This window comes from Pelodiscus sinensis, chromosome 5 (genome assembly GCF_052426305.1).
Source record: "Pelodiscus sinensis isolate ZL-2025 chromosome 5, ASM5242630v1, whole genome shotgun sequence".
NCBI lineage: Eukaryota > Metazoa > Chordata > Testudines > Trionychidae > Pelodiscus > Pelodiscus sinensis.
In genome coordinates, this window is record NC_143056.1 from 44,428,764 (window position 1) to 44,454,706 (window position 25,943).

A 25,943-nucleotide genomic window follows, 5' to 3' on the forward strand; every position below is an offset into this window, starting at 1 on the left:
GGCCACAGCTGTGCCCGAATCTTTCTGACTGGAAGCTATTGGAAATGGGGGCTGTACTAGGCAACTCTGGCATATGCCTGGGGGTAACTGGGGAAGAATCTGTGTTGCTTGGTCATGTTTATGTAGCTGTCTTCCAACAGTGGCCAATACCAGGTGCCCCACAGGGAATGAACAGGACAGGTAGTCGTCAAGTGATTCATCCCCTGTCACCCATTCCCAGCTTCTGGCAAACAGACAGAGGTGAGGGACACCATATTTCCAGCTCCTTTGTTCCTGCCTGGCTCTGGTTTTAGTGGCTCCTTCTATATAGGTCAGAGTGAAAGTATCTTCGGCTGCTGGAATGGGAGGTTGTAGGGCACAAAATGTGTGGCTTGCTATGGAGCCAGAGTCCAGGGGCTATATGTGCTCTTACTGGGTGAGGCTGTTGTAGTAGGTGGGCCTGAAGCCAGTGTGCATCAGAGTTCCCAGAAAACCTCCCCCTTGAGTTGGCACCATCCGACTCTACGTTCCAAAGCCACCTCCAGCTAAGTAGAGTTCTTTTTCCATTGTAAACACATGTATGTTCCTTTCTTTAGCATAAAAATGTGGGACTCTTAAGTTCTTTCCTGTTTGGGGTTGAGTTTCCCTGGACCAGCAGTGCTCCTGGCCTCTGAAATCTTTTCTCCTTCCTCTTGTGGTGAAGTGCGATTCTTCCTCTCCTTGTCTTTTTATAGCTCTCTCGCTGTGCTGTCATTTCTCAGCTGAGTTCCCATCGTGTTGCCTGATTAAAGGCTTCCTCTTGTGAAGTGTTCCTGCTGTTGTACCGAATGTGCCAGGACTTGTGATGGAGACAGAAACTGCATCTGATTCTGCTCTGCAAAAGCCTTTTGCAGGAGTCAGAGCAGTGGCTGGGGAGAGTGGGTGCCACAGCAGTGCCTGAATCTTCCTGATTGGAAGGAATTAGAGATGGGGGCGGTACTGGGCAACTCTAGGACATGTCTGGGGAAACTGGGGAGGAACTTGTGCTGCTTGGTCCTGTTTGTATAGCTGTTTAGATTTATGGATTAGCGGGTTAATGTATTTGTTTTAGAACACTTCTTGCTCCCAGAAGCATTCAACTAGCTTATGGATTTGCCTACAGGCCAGAGGAGCTGAAACATCATCTCTGACCCCAAGAGGTTTCAGACAAGACAGCTCAGTAACCAGCTTTCAGTGCTGCCTGTAGGGGTTTCCCCATCCATCTTGGGCACCCCCTCTCCACCTGTTCTGTCCATCTGGCCACCAGGGTGCACCTTCCCCAATGTTTTTATTTTAGTCTCAAGTGGGGTGTGCTTTACAGCAGTTCACTCTTGTGGGGAGGGTCAGAACAAATTCAGGCATTGGGGAAAGCCTTTGTAAATAAAATTCAGCCTATGGAATCTGCCCCAGTGACATCACCGGGTAGCAGGACCTGCCCAGATCATCAGTGAGAGAATGAGGCCTTGCTTTGTTCGCTGAAGGATCTTGCGATTGTTAACATAATTATTTCAGAAAAGCTGTATAATTTCTGTTCTGGAGCAAGGGGCCAAAGACTGACTCACGTCCCTTCCCTGCCCCACCAGCAGCCAAACAGTAGAGAGCTCGTTGGACTGCCAGACAGTATCTGTAAACAAAGCGCAGGGTGAGCAATGGAAGCATCTTTCTCTCATTAAGGAGTTTTCTGTGAGTAGCACAAATGCTATTTGGGAGCTGGGCTCCTGCCGACGTGTGCTGCCTGGTGCCTGCTCAAGAGCCCATCTGTTGTTGACAAAGATATATTAATAGGACACTATCAAAATGGGGAGGCCTGACAATGTCCCTCCCTGACAGGGGGCAGTACGTCGGAGACAGGCCTTAGCTTTACATCAAGCTAAACTAATGGCTTTGCTGTGTAAACATTGTTTGGTGCCCAGCAGCCTCCCACCCCATGCTGTTCTGCTGGAGTTTGGGTCACTGGGGACATTCAGGCTGATACTGTTAAAGCTGCGTAGGGGGCCATGACATTCTGTTCCCATTACTTTCCCATCTATACCGTAATGTGGTTCTGTTTAATTTTTGATCTTCTGATCTTGTACATGGAGCAAATCAGGGGATCTAGCCAGATGGGACTGCAACCAGAGACAATGTGTTTGTATGAGAGAGGGGAGGAGCTTCTGTTTAGGTCTCAAAGCACTAGGTTGGGTCTCATCACTGAGACAGGAGAGAAGAAATGGCCAAAATCTTGTCCCCTGTTCTTGGGAGATTTAACACCTATAACATACCAAGCCCAGTGATTTCTCTGTTCTCCCGCTCAATTTGCCAGGGATTTTCATTCTTCATTACGTGCATGGTGTGTGACTGAATCCAGACCCTGAGCAAAATTCTCCACATTGTGGGTTGAAATACAGTGTGTGTGTGGGGGGGGGGGGGGGGGGGGGGGGGGGGGGGGGGGGGGGGGGGGATTTCCTGAGGCACAAAGATTATAAGATGCTGAAACATGCAAATATCTAATTCTGGGGCACCTGGACCCTTCCTGCTAAATGGAGAATTGGGGATACTGGGTGAGTGACTTTTAAGTTACCGGACAAAGTTTTCATTCACTTGAAATGCTCCTTAATTCTTATCCAGACAGATGAGCAAGCCAGGCTGTATGCAGAGCATCCTCGGGGACTCTGAAGGATTTGTCCTCAGGGAAGTGCACCGAGGGAATGAATTTAAGGATAATTCTTTGTAGAATTTTGAATATCAGCACCCTCTCTGACTCCCTCCCTTCTTACTTCTAACTCCTTCTGGTCCCATACCTCTTCACTCATTCCTAGCTGAGCAGATCTTTTGCCACCCCTCACTGGTATCTTGACCCAGCCTCAGTTGTTATGCTGTCCCATGGCCACCTTGTCACAGCCCCCTCCATAGCATAGCTGTGGAACCCTCCCAAGAAGTGCTCTCTTCCTCACCCCCAGCCCCCACGACTGCTTTGGGAACTGGGCAACTTGTTCAAAGTAGGGGGGAGAGTGGTCTGCAAAAGTAGAAGTGGGAATGAGGGAAAGAGTTTAATAGGAGGGCAAAAAGAAAGTGGGATTGTCTGCCTTGTCTCCACCTTTAGAAGCAAGTCTGTCACTCCATGGGGTACAGCACTAGCTCATCAGGAAGGGAGGATGACAGAGACTCCCTTCTGAACTGAGCCTTTGAAATGTCTAAAACAATGGTTCCCAACCTTTTTTATATGGCGAATCAGCAAACTCATTCAAAAACCGTTGTTGAATATCAGCACATATTTGCATATTCATTATGGTAATTAATTTATTTGCACACTTTCATATTCATTATGGTGATTTTAGCCTGTGGTATATCAAGCAAATCAAAGGAGGGGGGACATGATGGTTAACTAGAATTTGAAAAACTGCTGTGCACACACATTTAAAAAACCCCATAAAATAGTTGCTAATACTTGTTTAAAGGGTATTCTCCCGTCCAAACACTTTGCCTCAATTGCACCAGACTTAGAGGCAGTGCTAACACATTCTGCACATTCATATTTTCTTAAGCACTTAATAATGCATAACAATAATAATGTGTGCACCTGCTGGCTTGGGAGCAAGAGGAGGCTCCCACCGAGTGGGGAGGGAGGAAAACAGGGTTGCAGGAGCAGCCACCCTTCACCCAGTCATTGGCCCCGCTGGCTGGGGCATTCACTTTGCATGTGGCGCTTGGCCCTGCTGGCTGGGGCAGTTGCCCTTTATCCGGCACTGGGCCTTACCAGCAGGGCCACGTAGCAATCGCCAGAGCTGGAACTGGGGCCCTGGTGAGGCTGCCACAGTAGGGTTAGCCTCACTGGGGTCCGGGTTCTAGCTGCACCACACTCAGCTACCAGCCGCCCCACTCACCCACCTTGTTGCTGCGTGTGGAAGTGCGCAGGAAGGGAATTCCCTGGGAACCCCAGGAGGCAGAACTAAATGAAAGCTGGGGGCGTGGGCTGGCAATGTGGCAATCACTAGTCTAAAACATACTTGTAATTTGAGCCTCTGGATATTAACTATGGATTGCAATATTGTGAGGCTGGGTTTAGGGTTGAGGCACTGGGCTGATTCTCAGAGGATCTGGGATTGGTTCTGACTCTCCCATAGACTCCCTGTGTAAACTGGGGCAAGTGACTTCATCTCTGTGTGCCTCAGTTTTCCCTCTGTAAAATGGAGACAGGCAAAGGGGTGGGGAGAGAAAGTACTCTTTTGTTTGTTCAGATAGTACACCCTACGGGGCAGGGACTCTCTCTTATCAGGGGCACGTCTTCACTGCAGAGTTAGCCTGGGCTCTGTCTTGTGTATAGGGTTGCCAGGTGTCCGGTATTTTCGCCTCCTGTCTGGTAAAAAACTCAGAAAATACCGGACATCTAAAATTTTCTGTTTTTTTTCCCGGCGAAAATACCAGGTGCTTACCTGATTCTGCAGGGGAGCTGTCTGGCCTGGAGCAGGAAGACAAGATGGCAGCCTGTTAGGGCCAAAAAAAGCTCAAAAGCATTCCTTAACGGGGCCATGCTGGGTTTTTTTTTTAGCTTAACAACTCTTGGGGTTCTCTTTTTTTCTCTTGCTCAACAACTTTGGTCTTCCCCCTTTTTTTTTTTTCCCTCTACAGAATTTTTTTCCCAGTGTTTTTTTTTTGGGGGGAGGAGGGATGGGAGGAGGAGGGTGTTTGGTATTTTTGGTTAAACCATCTGGCAACCCTACTTGTGTGTCTGCTCCATCCCATCCATCCCATCCCCACACACATGCTTCTGACCACAGGATTGCATGAAAGTTTCCTTGAGATCTCTGTGGAGGATTTAGGAGGCATCCCAGTGTAAATATACCGCTCCATTTGGCCCCCTCTACCTAACTCTAGGGGGGAATGAAAAGCAGATGCAACCAAGAGAAGTAGAGTTTCTTGCTATCTTTACTTGTTCTAGCACAAGTTAAAAAAGAGTAAATTAACAGATGTGTTTTGCTACTTTGGGGGTTCCATCCCTGTAATTTCAAAGCAAACTGCACTACAGTAATCAGAGATTCCTTCCCCTGCATCAGGCTCCTGTTGACCGTTGGGACTGGCTGACCTGCGAGGGAATAAAAAACATGCTGGCTCACTGCACAGTCCTCTCTCCCCTATACTGCTCCACCCTCACCCCCCTGCTCTGATAGGGTTGCAGGACTTTTCTGTTCTGGAGTCTGGGGGAGGAGGTATTTGGGAATGAGTCAAGTTTGGTAAGAACTAGCACTTGGATACCACAGTGATGGGTGTTGTATGGAAACCCGAACAGAAAGGAGGTCCATTAAAAGTCTGCATAATTATTTGTGTATATGGTACATCAGGCTGCTTTCGACACCTGTTCTGCTTGACTCCTGGGGGAAGTGCACAATCTAAAATAACAGTGTTAGAAACGTTCATTGCAGATTTGGTCTTGGGTTTTCTAAGCAGGTTTCCCTAGAATTAAAATCCAAATCCTTCGGAGAGACTTCTGTTGGTTGGGACTTCCATTCTGGTAAGCAAGATACTGTCCCTTTAGTCTCCTTTAGCTATGAGCCATGTAGCTTTCTCCCAGCAGAGAACAACTAACTTGGTCCTACTGTAGTAAACTGTGATTTCCGCACTGTTACTGACTGGATTATAAGCCCAATTTGGCTCCTGTTAATTTGGGAAACATTGGGGGCCAGCATGTAATTAATGGCACTTTCCTCCCAGACCTGGAGCTGAAGATGATGTGCTGTAATTAGGAACACACACAGGCTGTGAGAGTGATTAGGGCATGAAGTTAATGAACCGTAAGTCCCGGTGGCTACTGAGGAATTTGAGCATGGTGACTTCAGAATTAGCTAGCAAGGGAAGGGCAGACATGTTCCAGAGGACAGAACAGCTCAGAGGGATCGGGGAGGGGATCCATATAAATATAACCATGAAACAGAATAATAAAGCAGTACAATAAAATTAAACTAATTAAACAACTCCCAAGAGATCACACAGCCATATTGTCTTCTGCCTCATGCTTCCCTTCTCCCCACTCCCTCCCTGTGCAATGAGCACCATATGGGGATCTGGGCATGGGATTGTAAAATTCTTCTGAGAAGGAATTCTGGGCCATTTCTGCTCTCACTGATATCAAAGTAATTCAGGAATAACCACTTTGAGATTAATAGAGTGATGAGTATCAGCTCATGGCTTTTTTTCCTCTCTCGCCTAGATCATATTAGAGATCCATGGTAATCATAATACAGTGACTCTCATTTTTAGGGCACTGGGTCCACTCTTGCTCAGAGCAGTAGCAACCCAAAGATGTGACCTTTGTGAAATGATTCAGTCTGGTCGTCATCTTCAAGTGCTGTCCCTGTGGGAGCTCCACTTTAGGTGTCTGAGCAGCCCTGTGCTCATAGTTATCTTCCTCTTCACTCCTGTCTGAGCAGTTCACCTGCCCTTAGGAGTTGACTGAAGGAAGAGGAGGGTATGTATTGAAACTGGGATTTAATGAAGTGGGGGGAAAGGAAGCCTTCTTCAACTTTCTGTGTCGGGGTGGGACAGGTTGCATTACCACTAATTAAATTACAACTGTATAGAGAAAGCAACATGGGCCTGTTGCACTAGGAACCTTGCATCTATGTTCCCTCCTTTCCATGTCTCTCCAGCTGTGTGCAACCCTCCATGCCAGAACAAGGGATCCTGCAGCCGACCCCAACTCTGCATCTGCCGCTCGGGTTTCCAGGGAGTCCAATGTGAAGAGATCGTTCCTGAGCAAGCGTACCATCCTCCTGGCTCTGCAGCAGCGCTCCAACCCCCAGCAAGCTCCCTTCCGAAGAGGGCTGGCAGTATAGAGAGAGAAGGCTCACCCAGAGGGGCTGAGACACCTGTCCCACAGCAATCACCGGCTGCGTAAGTCACTCCAGTTACCAACAAGAACCGGATTCCCTTGATAAGTGACAGTTAACTTCAGGATCTGTGCTATGCTGGTCCAGGCACCATTCCTATTCCAGGACCCAAGCTCTCATTCCCTGGGCTCATTCACTGTTCTAGTGCTCAGTTTTTCTATGCAGAAGACTTAGCTTCCATTTCAGGTTATAGGCTCTTTCCTGGGGCTATTAAAGCTGTAGAATACTGGTGCAGGAGTGATTGCCCTGAATCCAGAACTAGGTTTGTCCCCATCACTGTCTGCTGGTCCCTGGGAACAAGTGAGACTATGAGGGAAGAGCTTGTGGTGGAGTATTCACCCCCACACTAGCCTTGGGAAGGGTTAATGAGGATGAGAAGGAGCCAGATAAGCAGATAGGCCATGCCTGAGAGGAGCTATGTGTCCTAAGTACCCATAGATTGATGAAGGATTCCAGTAAGAAGGAACAGACAGGTATAAAGCAAGGAAATTAGCAGCAGAAAAGGGCTGCAGTGAGGGAGTATCCAATCACTCTCTGGTTAGGAGGGAAGGAAGGAACCCAAGAATCCAGGAAGAGAAGAGAAACCTCAGGGGACTGAGATTCTGAAGAAGGGGTTTATCCAGAAGGGTGGTGGAATGAAACCCTAAAAGAGGTGGAGTAGAAAAAGGCTCAGGGAAGTGGTAACAAACTGGATGTTGCAGATGTTGGTTGCTGATTAGAAAGTCCCTGAGCTGGGACCTGTGTCTGGGATCCCCTACCAACCACTGGGGAAGTGACACAGTCAGGACAGGATTTTGCAGTCTGCCTGGGACATTTCATCCTTTGGGACTTTGATAGACAGTGACCTGGCCAAAGGGCCAAGCCATAAAGAGTGAACACCCTGAGTCAGAGAGAGAAAGGTGACAGGGTGAACGAGCAAGCGACAGAAGGGGATGTCAGACCTAGAAGGAGCTAATCCCCAGAGCAGCCAGGAGGAGGCACCCTAGCGGTCAACATATCCCATGACATAACCTCCCCACGGTCTAATAGTTTTGCCTTTTGTTCAGTTCAGTAGCAGCCTTAGTGGTGTTGCCTGGGAAGACTGGCAAGTGGGTTTTTGTGGGGGTGTTGCTTAGACCCAGCTAAGAATATTGTCTACAGCTCTGCTATTGTTATATGCAGAGTAGAGCATAGGTACTTGGGGTAGCATAAGAATATACATAGGTGTTTCCAAGGCACCTGTCATCATAGATCCTAGGAGCAAAGGGCGAGTGTAACTGTTATACATTTGTATTATATGACCATATATGGTTCTTATAGCTAGGTAGGTGTGTAGCTATCTGGTGCAGGATTAACTTAAAAAACAACAAATGGTCTGTTAGCACTTTAAAGACTAACAAAACATGTAGATGGTATGAGCTTTCGTGGGCACAGCCCACTTCTTCAGATGACTGGAGTTTTTACAGGATTGTTATGCTTAGGCAACTCTGTAGCTGTGGTGTATTTGATACTGTATTTAAGAGAGACAGATCCCTTTTTAGATTGAGTCCTCAGTGGTAGGAGCTGAAGGTAGTTCTTTGTGTCTTTGTTTCTTGTGTATTAAAAGTAGCTCATTGGCTACCGCCCAGCTCCCTCTAAGCCAAGCTGTAATCTATCCCATATATTGTATTGTGTAAGTCCTGTTGTCAGTGTAGGGTCTTCCTCTTGCAAGTGTTAGGGTGATGACACACATCCCAGCTACTGCTGGTAATATTCCAGAAAAGAATCTTTGTTGTTTGGTTCATTTGTGGAGTGGGGTAACTCCTAGAATACTGTAATGGGCAGGTTTTTTGCTGGCTCCATATGGTGCTCTTCTGTAAGTGTTTATGGGTGTCTGAGCAAAGGGGTTGGCTTTGTGCCCTACTCCAGACGGCATGCCCATCTCCTATCTGTGTCACTCTGAGCCCTCTTTGATCAGAGCTACCTGAGGGACCACTGCTCCCCCAACGAGTGGGATCTTCCATGACAAGAACAGGGGAGCTCTTCACATTGAATAGGACTTGTGAAAGCCACAGGCAAAGGTGGTTGTTGAACTGCCTTCCTAAAGGGATTGGGATGATCAGAACCCTGGTGTCTTTCAGATCTGAATACCAGACACATCTCATGAATTTTTTCTCAGCAGAAAATGCTCCTCCACACCCCCTACCATGGGTACTGGGGCAGAAGGGGGAAGGGAGCGACACATGGCCATGAAACACCTATTTATTTTTTTGTAGGGCACCCAACTCTCCTAGCAATGAACATGATGTCAGACCTTGGATAGGGAGTTAGATAGGATGCAGGACTCTGCTGGCATTTACAGAACATTACTGTGCAGGCAGCCAGACATAGTGTCTAGCAGAGTATGTTTAGGTTTCTGAATGCCCAGCTGCCCTTTGCTGCCGCCAGTTCTCTGGCTGGGTCCCAAGGAAATACAACTCCCTTAGGAGCTGAATCATTACCGTCCTGATTTGTGAGGTGTGAGGGGCAGTTTGTTTCTTTTGAGGCAACAGGATGGCCCCTTTCCCAGCACTTTTAGGAGAGCATTTCATTCTTATCACTATTCACTTTCATATATGTGCATTTTGTATAATTGCTATAGCTAGAGATTCACCTTTGATCACCACTTATGGTTTCCTGTAGCTGGTCCTTCAGGGCTTTCTCTAGTCTAATGCTAAATGCCTCCAGGGTGAAGCTCCCACCATTTCCCTTTGAGATTACTCCACCACCTATTGCATTTCCTTGTTAGGCAATATGAAATGGTACTGATAGCCGTGTTCTTACAGGATAGGTACGAGGCAATTGCAGGTTTGTGGTTCTTACATGGGCTGTAGTCTGTACCAGTGTTTGATTCTTTAACCTGGGGTCTTTCACAGATGTCTAGTAAAGGACCAATTGCAGGTGACTGTAAAATTGGTTATGATGACGCAACTTCCTAGGCTAGGTTTATAATCCCAGAGAAGCTGAAGCTAAGACGCCAACTGTTACTTGTTTAGCAAAGCCAAATTCTGCCCGTGGCTCCATATCATAGATACTGCGAGGAGGTTCTGAGATTCCAAACACACTGTCAGCCCCAAAACTTCCAGACAGGGTTATCAGTAATGAGGGGCACTCAAGCAAGCACAGAGATTTGTAAACTTTGAAATCCCATCTCCGCTAGAGCAAATACCAGGATAGGAAACCAAACTTCAGGTTGACTCTCACTGCAGGGTTTCCAGTCTTCTAAGGTGGGTTATTTGTATCTAATATTTGTGTTACCCTAGTGCCTTGGAACCCCAGTCATGGACCAGGGTCCCAGTGTGCTAGGAGCTGTACAGACATAGAACAGAAAGCTGATCCCTTCCCCCATAAAGCTTGTGATCTAAGTAAGAATGTGGCAAGCAGGGGACTTTGAAGTAGTTTTTGACATGTAGGCAGTGAGCAGCTTCTCATGTAGGGTTGCCAGGTGTCCGATTTTGAACCGGACAGTCCAATATTTGAGCTTTCTGTTCGGGAAACAAATTAAGAAAATATAAATGTCCAGTGTTTTCTAAATAAGATGTAATGTAGATTGTGATGTAATGTCAAGTGTGCCCCGTATTTTTGATGAAACCATCTGGCAACCCTATTCTCATGTTATTCAGAAACTATCTGCACCAAATATGCCCATCCTTACAGGATGGTGGACTGGTTTTAGATCGTTTTCTGACCTCTTCCACAGCTACCTGGTGGGGTTGCTGCTGCGCTAACATGCTAGCTGTTGATGTAGGCCTGTAAGGAAAGTTTTTGGTTTTTTACTGCTGTGGTGCTGCCTTGTTAGCAGTGTCCATGGTGTTCGGTTTGTTGTCTCCTGCTTTTATTTGGTGAATCCTGTCCCACTGCTGAGGCATCCAGGAAGGGCTTTGCAACATAGCTCCACAGAGAGCTCTCAGTTTACAGCATGGATTCCCTCACAGGCCCCAGAAAGTGATTATTAGTTCTGACTGGCTGTGTTGCAGAGTTGAGGAGTGAGTGCCCAGCTATGTCTCTGGGCTGTACTATGGGGAATTCCAGCTCTCATCCTAAAACAACTGGCTGGCGTTGAAATGAGGAGAAAAACCTCACTCACCACAGAACCCATGGAGCTGGCGCACAAAGCTTTTCCCACAGTCTCTGTGCTGGTGCTGCCCATTTCCTTTGCTGGTGACTTTAGCTTGACCTTGGATGTGCTGGAACTGTTTGCTCTATACTAGTATCCTGGCCTCAGCTACCCTTGCCATGGTGATGGCTCTGTTAGGGTTCCCTTCAGGACAAGCTCCAAACAGCTATAGAGCTTGATAAGGAGCAATGGCTAATTCCCTTTCACCAGGCCCTTTGATGAAAACTAGAGCCCATTTGCTCCCAAAAGTGGGTATAGACTTGTCTGAGATGAATGAATGCTGACTATGGGGATTAGCCTTGGTCTCAGGTTAATGAGCCTTGGAGAATTGTTGGATGAGCCTATGTAGCTGTAGCCCTGACTACCTCCCCCGCCCTCCTCCCAAGCTCATGGAGGCTCCTGTTTTTGTGGTTTTCTCCTGTGACTGATAGCAACAGCTGTCCTGGCAAAGAGCAAGGATGGAGTGGTGTTTTCAGGAAATGGAAACCTGCCCTTCGCCTGCCTGTCCTCATGGTTCATCATCTAGTGTACATGTCCAAGCTGCTGGTCACCTCACATCTCAAGGCCCTAGCATGGGAAACAGGGCAGTGATTTCTGGGGAACAGGCCTGAGGATACATCTCTAATGAGTGCTCCCTGAAAGAGTCTGGAAAACATGACCCCACCAGTTCTGAGAATACATTATGTGCAGGCCTGCTGGTGGGGGTGTGGCATATGCACAGGGGTGCGGCATTTCAAAGGGGACCAGAGCCCCTGGCCACTGCTACTTTGGCAGTGGCAGTGGCCAGAGCTCTGGGCCCCTTTGAACTGCTGTGGGAGAGCTGCTTCACGCAGCTCTGACGGCTGGGGGGTGGGGCCAGTGCTGCAGTCTGGGCATTGCTAAGGGCTGACTGACTCAGGCCCCAGCCCTTCCACCTTGGCCCTGCCCCATTGATTATATGTATTACCATAGACCCTAGGGCTCTGTCTACATTGGTGGCTTTGTGCGCAAGAACCTCTTGCGCAAGGATTCTTGTGCAAGAAGTCTTGTGCAAGAACACGTCCACACTGCCACGTGCGAGCTGTGCTTTTGTGCAAGAGCACCTATGGCCGTGTGGACGCTCTCTTGTGCAAGAAAGCTCTGATGGTCATTTTAGCCATAGGGGTTTCTTGCGCAAGGAGTCCCTGCCGAGCGTCCACAGTGCCTTCTTGCGCAAGAGCTCCTGCACAAGAGGGCTTACACCTGATAAAAAAGAGCGTAGCTCTTGCGCAAGAAGCCCTCTCTTACCATGTCGTACTGTAAATTTCCTTGCGCAAGAGTGGGCGGGCAGTGTGGACGCTCTGCGGATTCTTGCGCAAGAATGGCTGTACTTGCGCAAGAAGTCGCGAGTGTAGACATAGCCTAGGAGTCCTAGTTGTGGACCAAGACACTACTATGGTAAGTGCTGTACAAACACAGAACAAAAAACCAGCCTGCCTCAGAGAACTCATAGGTTATATATAAGATGAAAGATGGATACAGATTGAGGGAGCTGAACAAGGAAACAATGAGATGGTGGTCAGCTTGAGAGGCTGTGTGCTGTCACAATTATGCCTCCGTCTCAATAAGAGGCAACTATCCTGAACTGAGGGCATTAGAAACCATTAAACAAAGAAAGAGTTTGGTAGGTCAGGTGTGTTCTGGAGTAGAGTTTCTACCTGCTACTGGCAACTGCTGGAGACAGGGTGCTGGCATAGATGGCCCAATGGTTTGGCCCAGCACGGCAATCCTTGGTACTTCTCTGAGTGAGGAAAAGATCCCAGGGAAATTTGGATCCAAGTTATCAAGGGCAGTAGTACATCAATGGGTAATCCAAGGAATGACTAGTGATAGCCATCTGTGTCCTTGATTGATTGAGGTAGAACTGGGCTGGGCTCCAATGATGTCTTGAAGGCTGCAGTTGTAAGGCAGTTCTGTGTTGTGAAGCCCATGCAGTTGTAAGACAGCTCCATGTTGTGAAGCGGAGACAGCAATCCTTTCTAGGAGGATTGCCTTTCCCCTCCTTCACTCTCACTGGTCTTACGTTTGTTTGGAGTTAGAAGTTGTAGAATCATCTCTTAACTCCCATCCCTGGAGCAAACTTGTGTCCATATCGGGGTAATCATGTTTACCCACATTTGCTGCAGAGGGGAAGTTGCATATTGGCCACAACCTTCAATGTCCTCCTGTGCTCCATAGTGGAATCCATCTCTGCCCTGTCATGACAATCTTCCACCATCCACCATGTTCACTGAATCCTTGGCTTCCCCACATTGCCTACTACTGTACTCTCTTCCCCTGGAGGCTAGGAGTCCATGCTCTGTGTTTCTGTGTGTCTGGTGTTCCCATACTTGAAGATATATGCTTCTGAGAGAGAAAGATGGATTTTGAATTCCAGTGCTGTCTTTAGGAATGGTGGGACCTGAGCCCCCTTCCTAAAATTCAGACTGGGAAAAAGTCAGCCCCTTTCATACACACCACGTTTGTCAGAGGTTCAAAGCAGGTGGTGGTCCGGAGGCAGCCACAGGGAGCTTGTCCTGGGCAGAGTGAAAGCTGGGAGGCATTAGGAGGGCACCCTTTGGTATGGCGAGTGCTACAGAACAGTGTTCTGGACTTGTCAGTGGTTAGAAAGTGTTGCTCTTCTGGCCTGAGCTACCTGCAGTTCCTCCGTTGACACCATGCTAGCCTCAATTCCTGCCCAGAGAGAGGGAGACTCTTACAGAGGATCCATCAGGCAGACGATCCATCAGGCAGGCAGAGTTGCACCCAGTTTTCCCTGTAAACTGTGCTTGTGTGGCCACACAGAAGAGAGTCAAATGCCACCCAAATGATTAGCAAAGCACTCACAACTAGGATTTTTGTTTGTAGTAGTGGTGCACAACCACACACACTTTGGTACACATAAACATTTATTCTTCACATGAATGGAAAGTATTAGAGGGAACATTGGTTGCATGTTGGCTCAGAAGTCACACTACATGGAAATAGTTTAGTTTTTCTACGTATGAAGTAAATAAACAGGGATTACTTGGCTAAGAAGGAGCTGGAGGGAATATAACCCCTATACCTCCCCCAGGAATGTACTGCTGGCCTGCAACCACCTGCATGTTAATTTCAACAAGTGTATGAGGAGGGGGCCCTGCTGCTCGGCTTAGACTGAAGGAAGTTGCTCCTGTGGAAATGCAGTATATAAATCTATACCCAGAATCTGTCCGGTGGGCTCCTGCTACCCAGATAACATATGCTGGACTGTGGCTTTACAGCAAGTAAGGAAGGGCTACTGGGACCTGCATAGCAGTTTCCCAGCAGTCCAGTCATGGGAAGAGGCAATTGCTCTGTTTTAAGGTGCTTATACACTTCATGGACATCTTGTTGGAGCTGAACTGTGTAGGGAGCTACCTCTGGGAGGACTTTGTCATAACAAGGCAGTTGCTAGGAGCATGTTTGGTGTTTCAAGCTTAGAGGTGTGAAAGAGGACTTGTTCAAAACACTCTCTTATGTGGCATCTCTTCTTGGCACTGCCTTCTTTTCTGCACTCACAAGACATCCTGTCTTACTGGGGAGGACTTCCCCCAAGTAGGAAGTGGTGGGTTGTGTTAGTGGCTCATGACTCAGGGATTGCTCTTCGCTTGGGAACCTGAGGGGAAAGAGTGAAGCTTCAGCCACTATATGTGCTCTGTGTGTAGGGGTTAGGGATATACAGAGAGCAAAATTTAAGGTAGAATCTCGAATGATGGGAGAAGGGTGAGTGCAACTGGGCTTGGTGATTGGGGTATATGTATTTTTCTCTCTTTAAATATTAATCAAAATAATCTGTGATTGTTAGGAAATTTCACTATTACACCACCACAAACCTAGAGATTGTAGGTAATTCTGAAGGTAAACAAGTGGCTAGAATACTTATTTGAAAAGAGAGCTCAGATTAGGTGGAGGTGAGCTTGCAACAACCTTCAGATTTCTCATGGAAATTACAGACCATGGCTCCAGCACAGCCTGTAATAATTAGAAATTTAGACTCCCACATTGTAAAAAGAGTTAACTGGGCTAGTTCTCTTTGAGGATTAGCAGATAAGATGGCTGTCAAATTTTGAGACCCTACTGTCTTTGGAAAATGCTATTCCAAAAGAAAATTGGGCCTCCTGGAGATGTAAAATCCCAATTTTTTTCAAAGTAACATCTCTAAAATCTCTTGTCCAGTTACTCCTAGATTTACACATTCAGGATTAGAATGGATGTATTCTTACAGTCTTAACTGCAGTGTTGCCGTTGAGTGTCTACAGCTATTTGTTAATAATACTGCATATAACATGCCAATAGGAATTTCTTATTTAGCCTTACTAATAGTGTGCATACTGTACTTGACTCATGCAGTTCTCTTCATGTAAGCCTGTTACTCAGTTTAAGTTAATGAGAAATACTGTTTAGTAACACTAAACTAGTTTCTAAAAATGGGACCTTAACTTGTCTTAAAAGCCACTGTATGCAAATGCTTTTCACATGCATTGAAACACTCTGCTGGGTTCAAAACCAAACAGGATATTCACAACACCCCACATAACCTTGAATTTGACCATCAGTTTACTGGGGTAAGTCATATGCGTCCAACCCGCACTTTGCGTCCATGTGACATGCTTACACACAGGGTTTACACAACACCAGTACAGTATAGCTACAGTGGGGCACGTCTCTTTCATGTAGACAGGCAGGCTCTTATTCATAACTTTCTAGGGCACTTTCTTTTAGTAACAGTTTTTCCAAGGCAGCTAAGCATTTTAGTTTCTTGATCCAGAGCCATCTGACAGTAGATATTTGAAACGTTAATAACTTGAAACTAAAAAGCTAATGCCAGTCTAAATGGAATAATGTGAAAAAGCACTTGGAGCCAAGAGAACTCTGAGTCTCGGATCTCAGCCCCACTCCATTTTTGACACAGCTGAAAGCTTTTGGCAAGCAAGCTGGGAAGGCTATAGGAAAAACTAGAGCTGCCCAAATGTAGATGTCATTTTTCTTGCATAAAAATACTGTTTTAAAATCACATGACCTGTAGCCCCATTCTCAGCACTACAGACAATTGCTTGGCTTTCTAACATTTTAAAGCTGTCAACACTTGTGAATTAAACTAAACTGAATTAAGGCCGCTTTAATTCTGATTAACAGCATCTACACAGGGATTGAATGGGATTTAACTAAACCACTTCAAATTCATGCTTTTTAATTAATTTGGATGAGTTTTCCTGCCTATCCCTGTGTAGCCAAGACCTTATCCACTTTTTCATTCTAATGTTTCTAACTGAAAGAAAAATGGTCATAGTGTCATTTTAGACGCTCTGTATTGCAGATTGGAAATACAGCATGGGTGAGGTTGCATTAACAAATCCGGTTCACAGCATATTTTATATATAGAGTACTGTAGTTGACAAATAATCTATGACAACACAGTTTCTATGGCAATTACAGACAAATAAATTATATTAAAAGAACATTAAGGCCACAAGGTGAAGCAGTGAAGTTAGGATATGTGGGAATGAAAGGTTTTCTGTGGTATATTAATTTAGCCTCCTTGTGTGTTCATAAACCCCTTTTGAGTAAGCTTTGGTAAGAAACAGTCAAAGAAGAGGAGAAGAGAAGGAATTGGGAAGTGGTAAGAAGAGTTAGATTAGAGAGGGGATTTAAAACCGGATTAATTGATTGTTCATTCTGAGAGAAAATGTTTCACATAACATTTCTTTTCAATTTTGCCCCAAATTTCCAATTTTTCTCTTTTGGATCTTGGAAGGTTGAGTGGAAGGTGGTGGTAGAAGAGGAGTGGGGAGCAGACAGAAAATATGTTTTTCCCCTCAAAGTTTCCAGGTTTCCCTCTCCCTGGTCTCTCACATCTCTAGCTACAGCTATTAATTACACGAGCATATCCTATTTGTTAGTTAAAACCTTGTCTAATTAAAAAAAAATGCTTAAGCAAAATCAAAATGTCAGATTTTTGTTATTCTGAAAGAAGAGTTTCCATACACAGACTTTCACTGAAATAACAAACAATATGAATTAAAACTAATTTAGTTTATTTTGGTGCAAGCTTGGGTGTAGAGCATGCATGAGGGACCCGGAGGGATTAGAAACATAGGCAGGAAATAAGAGAATATGATTCAACCTGGAAAAATGTCATCTGTTATGTCTGGAGGGGAAAAAAATCCACTTGCCCAATTTTGCCAGCACAGTTACAGCTCTAGTGCTTGGTTCAGCTCCCTTTACCCTGGGCAATGCTGCTCCCAGCCCTGTACTTCCTTCGATCCCTAAGATCAATATTGAGGGCCTAACAGGGAAAGAATCAAGTGCAACTTTGTAATGTGGGAGTCCTTTCCTTAGAGAAATAGAAGTGGGTTGTACCAGGGCCATAACAAGGGCCAGGCGAGTGAGGTACTTGTCTCAGGCGCATAGCTGAGGGGGCGCAGAGAAGTCAGCTACTAAGATGTCTTCGCTTGTGCCTCGCGCCATGTCAGCACTCCCGTCTGTGCCGAGGTCTTGCCTCAGGCACCAAATTAGCTAGTTACAACTCTGGGTTGTACCCACGAAAGCTCATGATACCATCTCCATGTTTTGTTAGTGTTTAAGGTGCTGCTAGACTATTCGTTGTGTTTTAAGTTTTTTCCAGTTACAGACTAACTTGGCTACTCCTCTGAAGCTTAGAGAAATAGCCCATTCTTTCAGCCAAGGGACTATCAGGTAAAATGCAGAGACGTGCATGTGGTCTTGGCCCAAACGCTGGCTCTAATTCCTCTGTTAATGAGCATCTGGAAGAATGAAGCTGGTGTTGATAACAGAGCGGAGTCCTCAGGAGACTTGTTCCCTGAATCCCAGCAATGCCGAGACTTGGAGACCTGAGAACACAGTGAAATTCCCCAGCATAGCCATAATGGTCCACATGTAAGGGGACTGTTAGCCCCTTATTAAAAATCTCAGTGGGGTTTTTTGGCTGGCTAGCTGCAGTACCAAAAAATGGGAAGGGTCAACGAGAAACCAGAACCCTGAGACTGACAGTACCCAGGAACTATGGGAAGAGGCCAACTCCCCAGGTTAGTCTGATTGACAGGGTAGGTAGGCTAATGAAGGAGTCAGCAGTCCAGGGGGATCCTGTCCTCTATGTGAACTGGAACTGCCTGGGTCAGTCAGAGTGGGGACAAACTAAAGAGAGACCAGGGGCCTGAGCTGAGCTACGGAGGAGAGCGGTGCCGGTCAGAGAGATATAGCCCAGAAGCAGATCTATGCTGGGAAGGGAGTTGAAGCCACAGACCCCAGTCTCCAAGACATAGTGCTAAGAGCAGAGCCTGAGACACAGTACAAAGAGCAGATCCATGCTGGGAGCAGAGCTGCAGCCACTGAGCCAGAAGAGACAGAGAAGCCACCTGGGAGCTGGAGGCAGTGCAGTCAAGTGGAGCGGGGCCTGGAGCATGCTGGAATAGGGTGCAGTGACCAGCAGGGGGGTCCCAGAGTAGAGGTCTAGTGCAGGGCATCTCCATCAGCCAAAAGGCCTTGCAGGTCAGACTGGGCTGGTGCTGGAGAGAAAGGTCCTGCCATGCAGAGAAAAGTGTCTGACCTACAGCATCCCTGCAGCACAGTCAGGGGCTGAGAAGAACTGTTCTTACATTCCAGAGACGCTGTTTGTGAGGTCTCCGAGCCATAGAATGGAGAGATGTGTTCTCCATTCGCTTTCTCCATTTGTTCCTTGCTCTCATTTTTAAAAATGTTTATATATTTGCTTTAAACTGCATGTAATCATCAGTATGTCAGGGAACTGTTCAATGTGAAGAGAGCACGCTGGAGCAGGGACATCCTAGACCCTGCCCTAGGTGACTACAACAAGGTTACGGGTCAAGCCCCCAAGAATCCTGGGACCAGCCTGGTTGTGGTTATGAGGACTCTGCCACACAGGAGAGTGGAAGGGAAGCCCTTTAGGTCAGGGAGGCCTCCGGGTAAAGGAAATGGTAGTGAGAACTAGGGATGTAAATGAGTAGTTGACTACACAATTAACTGATAAGCCCAGGTTTATCGGTTAATCTAGTCGACTACTCGCATTTCCGCCCTCCCCCCCAGCTGCTTCTCTATCAGAGGCAGCAGGGAGAGGGGAAGCAGGAGCCTGTGTTGGGGAGAGCTGGCTTAAAAGCCAGTTCCCTCCAGCACTGGCTCCGCAGTGCTGCGCCCCTCCCTCCACGCTGCTGCCTCTATCAGAGGCAGCAGCACAGGGGTGGGGAGGCTGCTGCAAAGTAGCCTCTGCCTGTGAAGGGCCCAGGTTCACTACAGACAGAGGCTAGCCATTTGTCTGTGGGGAGCCTGGGACTGCCGTGGGCAGAGGCTGCTTCATGGCAACAGCCCCTATTTGCGGTGTGTGAGGGGGGGTGTCTCAGCTGGAGCAACTTCTGCAAATGAAGCTCTATAGGGAATGTAATTTACAATTAACACACCAAAGTCCTCTTCCTAAAAACACTGCAAACTGAAGATCGGGAGATTTCCCAGTATTTCTACTTTCTACATTCCTGCTCCTCAGGGCAGAAGAGAACCACTCTCCTGCTTCCCCCCTCCCATGTGTGTGAGAGAGACAGCAACAGTCTCTCTCTGCCCCTCCTGCAGTTTGCAAATGGAGAGACCCACTCATCCCAGCTGCGCCTTGCGTAAATGGGGCAGATGTTACTTCCCATGGGGTTGTGTGGGTGTGAAGATGAATCGGCTGATCTGTTTGTTCAGTGCTTTGAAGCTGGGGAGCCCAATGGAGGGGATGGGTGTTGCTAGTGAACAAGATGCAAATGTGACTAAATGTGCTTGTTTTGACTCTATGTGACATGGAGATGAGTGACCCTCTCCCGTGAACCCCACAGGAGCTTTCCTCTGGTTACGACCTCTGCAGTATGTTTTCATCAGGATGGGATTGGGTCCCTAGCCCACTGTCATCGGATCCCACTCTGGCAGCTGGAATGGGATGGTCAGCCTGCTGTGTTTGTCTGCCCAAAGCCTGTGCGTGCTGGGTTCCTACAGTCTTTGCTTCCGTCATGGCTTTGTACTCAGTCTGTTTCCTTTCTCCATTGCCTGCCAGGTTGGGCCCCTCCTGTGTGCTGTGCTGGGGAGTTTCTCATTAGGGCATGTGCTTGCTCAGAACCTATAGTCAAGAGTCATGGCTAGGTCCCTGGGGAAATTAAAGTGCTGGCTGCAGTAGGAGCCCATATTTGTTTTATTCCATAACGATCACTAGGCCTTTCAGGGCAGCTGAAGCTTTGCCCATCCAAGAGCTGCGCTGGCATCATAGCATAAACAAGGGTCACTCTTAGATATAAGACGTGGGATATAAGACGTGGATATAAGAGGCAGGGGAAGACAATGCCTTCCCAAACTGCCAGGCATGGCTCGCCCACGCTCTGCCCCCAGAATGCCCCCTACTTTAGTGGGGCTCCTGAGCTGCCCCTGGGCTTCAGCTGTGAGGAGGCTGAGGACAATGGGGCAGCATGCCCTACCTGTGCTCCAGGGTAGGAAACTGAGGACACCTGCCTGCTCCTGGGCCAGGGAGGCTCAGGCTTTGTGCCACCCCCCCCTTCCCATGCTCCAGGGATGGGGAGACTCACATGGGGGGCTGGAGGCAGACGGGGCAGGACTGGGGGCTTGCCTCTCCCAGCCCTAGATTCATCCACCACCCCATGTTCTTAGACATGATTTACAGTTTTTGGACCAGCATTACCATTTCAGATTAGGGTGATATTTTTTTAACCAGAGTAATTGTATGGGCACAGCCCCATGTGTGGATGCTGGTATATTGGAATAAAGGTGCCTCATAGCAATATAAATTATTCTCATTCCCCTAGGGTGAGAACTATACTGGCATAAAGCCCCTCGGTATCCATATAACTGTATCCTCACTGGGGACCAGTACTTCTTTGACTGCCAGTGTAGCTAAAGCAGTACAGCTTGTATGTGTAGACAAGCTCATAATGTGGTAACTGGAGCAAATCATTACTAAGGAATGCTGCAGCCCAGGGACTAGGGGGCTACGTCTAGATTGCATCCCTTTTTTGTAAAAGGGATGCAAATTAGATGTATCACAATTGCTAATGAAGTGGGGATTTAAATCTCCCCCGCTTCATTAGCATAAAAATGGCTGCCGCTTTTTTCGGCACGGTGCTTTGCCGGAAAAAAGCGCCAGTCTAGATGCGGATCTTGCGGAAAATAAAGCCTTTTCCGAAAGATCCTTTATCCCTTATTATAAGCGTTGTCGTTCAGTGGCCAGTGTAGACATAGCCAATCTGCTAACAGACAACTGACCTGCAGCAGTGTGATAACTGCAGCTTTTCAGAACCCTGTGCGCACATGCTGATAATAACAATCACATGAACCTGAGCCATCACTGGGCCAATTCATGCTCAATATTTAGACAAATGTCTTCAGTGTATAGTTAAAGACACTACTACAGTATCCTAGCCAGATAAATCACCAGCTGAAGAGAACTATTTATTATCCGTGTGCATCTACAGTTAATTCATTGGGTTTTCCAAAGGAACATACAGAATTAAAATTACACTAATGTAATACAAGACTTCATTTACTTACTGCAGCTATAAAGGAAAGTGGAATATGTCTTCTGGACTGTATTGGGAAGAGTGACCAGAAATGGGTACTACTAATGACACATGTAATTCATGGCAAAAGCACAAGAAGCTTATGGTGAGCTGGTAAATAATGTTTGTACTAGTGCTGTGAGATGAAGAATCCATTTGACAACAGATTTAGTTGCATTTAGTAGTAAAAATGTCACTGTCAGTAGTTTCACAGAAAGCACCAAACAAGTAATAATTTCAGATTAATAATGTTTAAAGAAAGAAGACAAAGGAAGAGTGGCACAGCATTCCTCCTAGCTGTGCTGTTGTTGTTGCTATTAGAAGTACAACCAGCAGCTTCTGGTTTCTGGTTCGAAATCAGACAATCTTTACCCTCACCCCAGCACTCTATTTAAAGCTAAGAGTAATGCAGACATGTATATTTTAGATGGTCCCTGGCTTTGCTATATGCAATACTGAAGAATATTTAGATTTTCCATATTCCACTACTTATGATTACTACAGCAAATCTCTTTTTTCCTTCCATTTTAAAAGATTATTTTATTTCAGTTCAAGTATGAAAGAATGAAGTGCATTAAGCATACCACCAATAGCTGTTAAAACCCTACAATTTAGTCTTCAAGGACAGTACAGACCAGAGTGATTTCATTTCTAAAGCATCAGAATATAAATTAATTTACAGCGTAAGCTCCAAAACTAGTGCTGTAGTAAAACAGCTCCCAAAGTGTAATTTTGTGTTAATCTGTTCTTTTTTTAAAAGAAGTGTAAACATTTATTCACATGCCTGTTTTATCACTATTGCTGATTTACAGTTGTGTGAGAGCAGAATCAGTCCCACTCAAGACTGAAGAAATGCTCATTTTTCTGTCACTAAATCTGAGTCTGTCTTTTCTCCTCTGTATGCCCTGCTCCCCCGCCCTCCCCTTATTCCGAGATAAACCCCTTAGTTCGAATTGACTGTTACTCCTCGTGGAATGAGGTTTAACAGTTAATTCAAACTAAGGGGTACCGTATATTCCGGCGTACAAGACGACCTCTGATGTTAAAAAACATCCCCCCAAAATCGGGGGTCGTCTTGTACGCCGGATGCACCGCCGCCGGAGCCCCTCCGCGGCTTTGAAAGCCTCGGGGGAAGCCGGCAGGGGGGCATCCCAGGCGCGCATGGGCTGCCCCCCCGCCGGAGCCCCTCTGCGGCTTTGAAAGCCTCGGGGGAAGCCGGTGGCGGGGCATCCCAGGCGCGCATGGGCTGCCCCCCCGCCGGAGCCCCTCCGCGGCTTTGAAAGCCTCGGGGGAAGCCGGCGGCGGGGCATCCCAGGCGCGCATGGGCTGCCCCCCCGCCGGAGCCCCTCCGCGGCGGCGCGGAGGGGCTCCGGCGGGGGCGCAGCCCATGCGCGCCTGGGATGCCCCGCCGCCGGCTTCCCCCGAGGCTTTCAAAGCCGCGGAGGGGCTCCGGCGGGGGGGCAGCCCATGCGCGCCTGGGATGCCCCCCCGCCGGCTTCCCCCGAGGCTTTCAAAGCCGCGGAGGGGCTCCGGCGGGGGGGCAGCCCATGCGCGCCTGGGATGCCCCCCCGCCGGCTTCCCCCGAGGCTTTCAAAGCCGCGGAGGGGCTCCGGCGGGGGGGCAGCCCATGCGCGCCTGGGATGCCCCCCCGCCGGCTTCCCCCGAGGCTTTCAAAGCCGCGGAGGGGCTCCGGCGGGGGGGCAGCCCATGCGCGCCTGGGATGCCCCCCCGCCGGCTTCCCCCGAGGCTTTCAAAGCCGCGGAGGGGCTCCGGCGGGGGGGCAGCCCATGCGCGCCTGGGATGCCCCCCCGCCGGCTTCCCCCGAGGCTTTCAAAGCCGCGGAGGGGCTCCGGCGGGGGGGCAGCCCATGCGCGCCTGGGATGCCCCCCCGCCGGCTTCCCCCGAGGCTTTCAAAGCCGCGGAGGGGCTCCGGCGGGGGGGGGGGGGGGCAGCCCAGGCGCTCCTGGCGGCTTTGCTCCCGGTGCCTCTGGTCTGCTGGGGACCATCTCCAGCAGACCAGGGACACCGGGAGCAAAGGAGGCGGAGGGGCGCTGGGGTATAAGATGAAACCCTATCTTTTAATTAAAAAGATAGGGGGTCGTCTTATACACCCAGTCGCCCTATACGCCGGAAAATACGGTATATCTCGGAATCCCGCTTCCCTGCCGCGTGTAGACACAGGCAGTTACTTTGGGCTAGTCAGTTTTCAAAATGGCAACCGGCTGGGATTATGCTAATCAAGCACGGGATATTTAAATTCCGTGCTTCACTAGCAATTTCGATCACCCTCATTAGCCTCTCTAGTTCGAACTAGGGGGCTAGTGTAGATGTACCCTTAGATGTGTCCATAGTAAAACCAAATGGATGATTATGTGCCAGGTTTTGAGACAGGGATTTAAACAAAAGCAAAAATAATGGTTAGAAATATATGGTAACAAGTAAAAAGAAAAGTGCCCTACACTTGTTACCTCTCTGTCTTATCAGGCATTTCTCTCCCAGTGGTTCATTCTTATAGTGTTTTCCAGTTCAGAAAGCTAGAATCCACCTTTCATGAGACACCCCCTTACCCCCCACAGAGTCTCTTTTCTGTAATGACTATCAACATGTGCGCTTTCATAGTTACTATTGTCTTTGACCCCAGGGGGTGCCCTGTTCTAGAGACTTTTCTTGGGGTTCTTTTGTCTCTGTAAATCCTTAAGCCTGTACCAGGCCCAGACTGTAAACAAAGTGCTGTCTCCACAGATGTCCACCGCGCTCAAGGTTGATTGAATTAGCCCTGAGACCAGCCTTACCTCAGGGAACGAGTTTCACTTCAGTAGTTTTGAACCCCAATATCCTACATGATACGTAGCTCTGCAGTTATTTCCTGTGCAAACATCTTGCAATACTCATGACAATCAGCAAAGTCTTAGCTTTCAGCAGAGGCCATACATGACCCCTGTCAGTGAAATATTGAAGAAGCTGGTTGGACACCTGGGCCACACTGATTTGATGGGGAGAGGGGGAAATCACTTGGAGAAATTTTCTACTTCTAATATCGCCCCACTGAGGTTCCTGCCCTCAGATCATTAAGAGAGCCTAGTGCCTGGTGTCCACCTGGATTTCTGACAGCTTCTGGATTGTCAAATGGCTATGGCCATGAAAAATGGCCTCTTCTCTCTACAGCTGTTGAGTAGGCTAGGTCACTTTCTGTCTGATGCAGACTCAGCAGAGGGGCTCTAGGCTTGGTCTTGTAATTCCCTCTATCACCAGATAAAATTGCTGACCTTTTAAAAAAATGTAATTAATTCAGAAAGGAGAAGCCTGACTGCAGAGCAACAGCAGCTTCCCAGAGCTTGTCAACCTAATTCTCCGCTCTCTGTTGGCTCACTGCAGAATGCAGGGTCAAATTCAGTGATGGTCCAGGAGCAGTAGACGCTCCCTAAAAGTAGGGGGACCCAGGCTGAACTTTCTTCTCCACCTTTGTGCCACCCATTCCCCCTGATATCCCACCACCTCACTGACGATTTCCCCAAGGCCCTATTCCTGTGCTATACCTCTTGTCCCATAGACCTGTTCCCACACTGCCTCTTCCCCCCAAGACTCTGCCTCCCACTCGCTCCTCTCCGCCCCTCCTACCTATCACTCACCCGTACAGCCTTTTGAAAGTGATGGGGCAGTGATGTCCCCCTCTGTTCCAGCATCCCTTGTTCAATCCTCAACTTTAAAGCTTGTAGCTGGATGGATTCAAGTTCCCTTATTTATCCTAGAGACCGAGCTTTCTCAGGGGCTAATCTGAGGCTGGACAAACTCCCCAGGAATCAAGGACCATCACAAACTTCATCTCTTTCTAAGTGTAAGGCACACTTCTCTGACCTACCTTCTCTAATGTAAACACAGAGCATCATGTACCTGAAGGGGGAAGATGACCAAAGCCACCACAATACCCCTAGCAAAACAACCCACTTCAGCATAGCCAGTTCTCCTCTTGGCAGGGTGTGAGAGTATAAACCATACAGATGTTAGGGAAGGTGCTCAGATGCTGCAGACACAAGCACAGAGTAAAATCCTCTATAGAATACCAAAGGGACCAGCTCTCCTTGTCTTTATTTCTTGCAGTGACAGCCACATTTCACTCGTGCTTTGGAACTATCACCCTTAGGAGTGAAACTTCTATGTGCAGGAGCCTGAACTTTTCAGTAACCGGCTGTTGGATCTGAATCAGAGAGATCAGGATGAGCACAGACATCAACCCCTTCAGAGCAGAATGCCAGCACCACTTTGACCCAGCCTTCCCATAATAACTTAGCAAACATTAGCCAGGCACTCAGCTATCATTGCAATTGGTTCCCTGAAACAACTCAGGAGGGAAGCTGTCTCAGGGGCTGCATGCTGTTTCTGTCA

The 25,943-nt window shown here is 47.8% G+C and overlaps 1 protein-coding gene across 2 annotated transcripts in view; it reads left to right on the forward strand.

The window, feature by feature from the left end:
* The window catches only part of LTBP2 (latent transforming growth factor beta binding protein 2), a 129,507-nt gene that overhangs the window by 23,174 nt on the left and 80,390 nt on the right, over nt 1-25,943 (forward strand). For both annotated transcript variants that reach the window (XM_075926872.2, XM_075926873.2), the window contains exon 3: nt 6,621-6,864. In XM_075926872.2, coding sequence (XP_075782987.2) covers nt 6,621-6,864 — 244 coding nt within the window. The remainder of the gene's footprint in view (nt 1-6,620; nt 6,865-25,943) is intronic.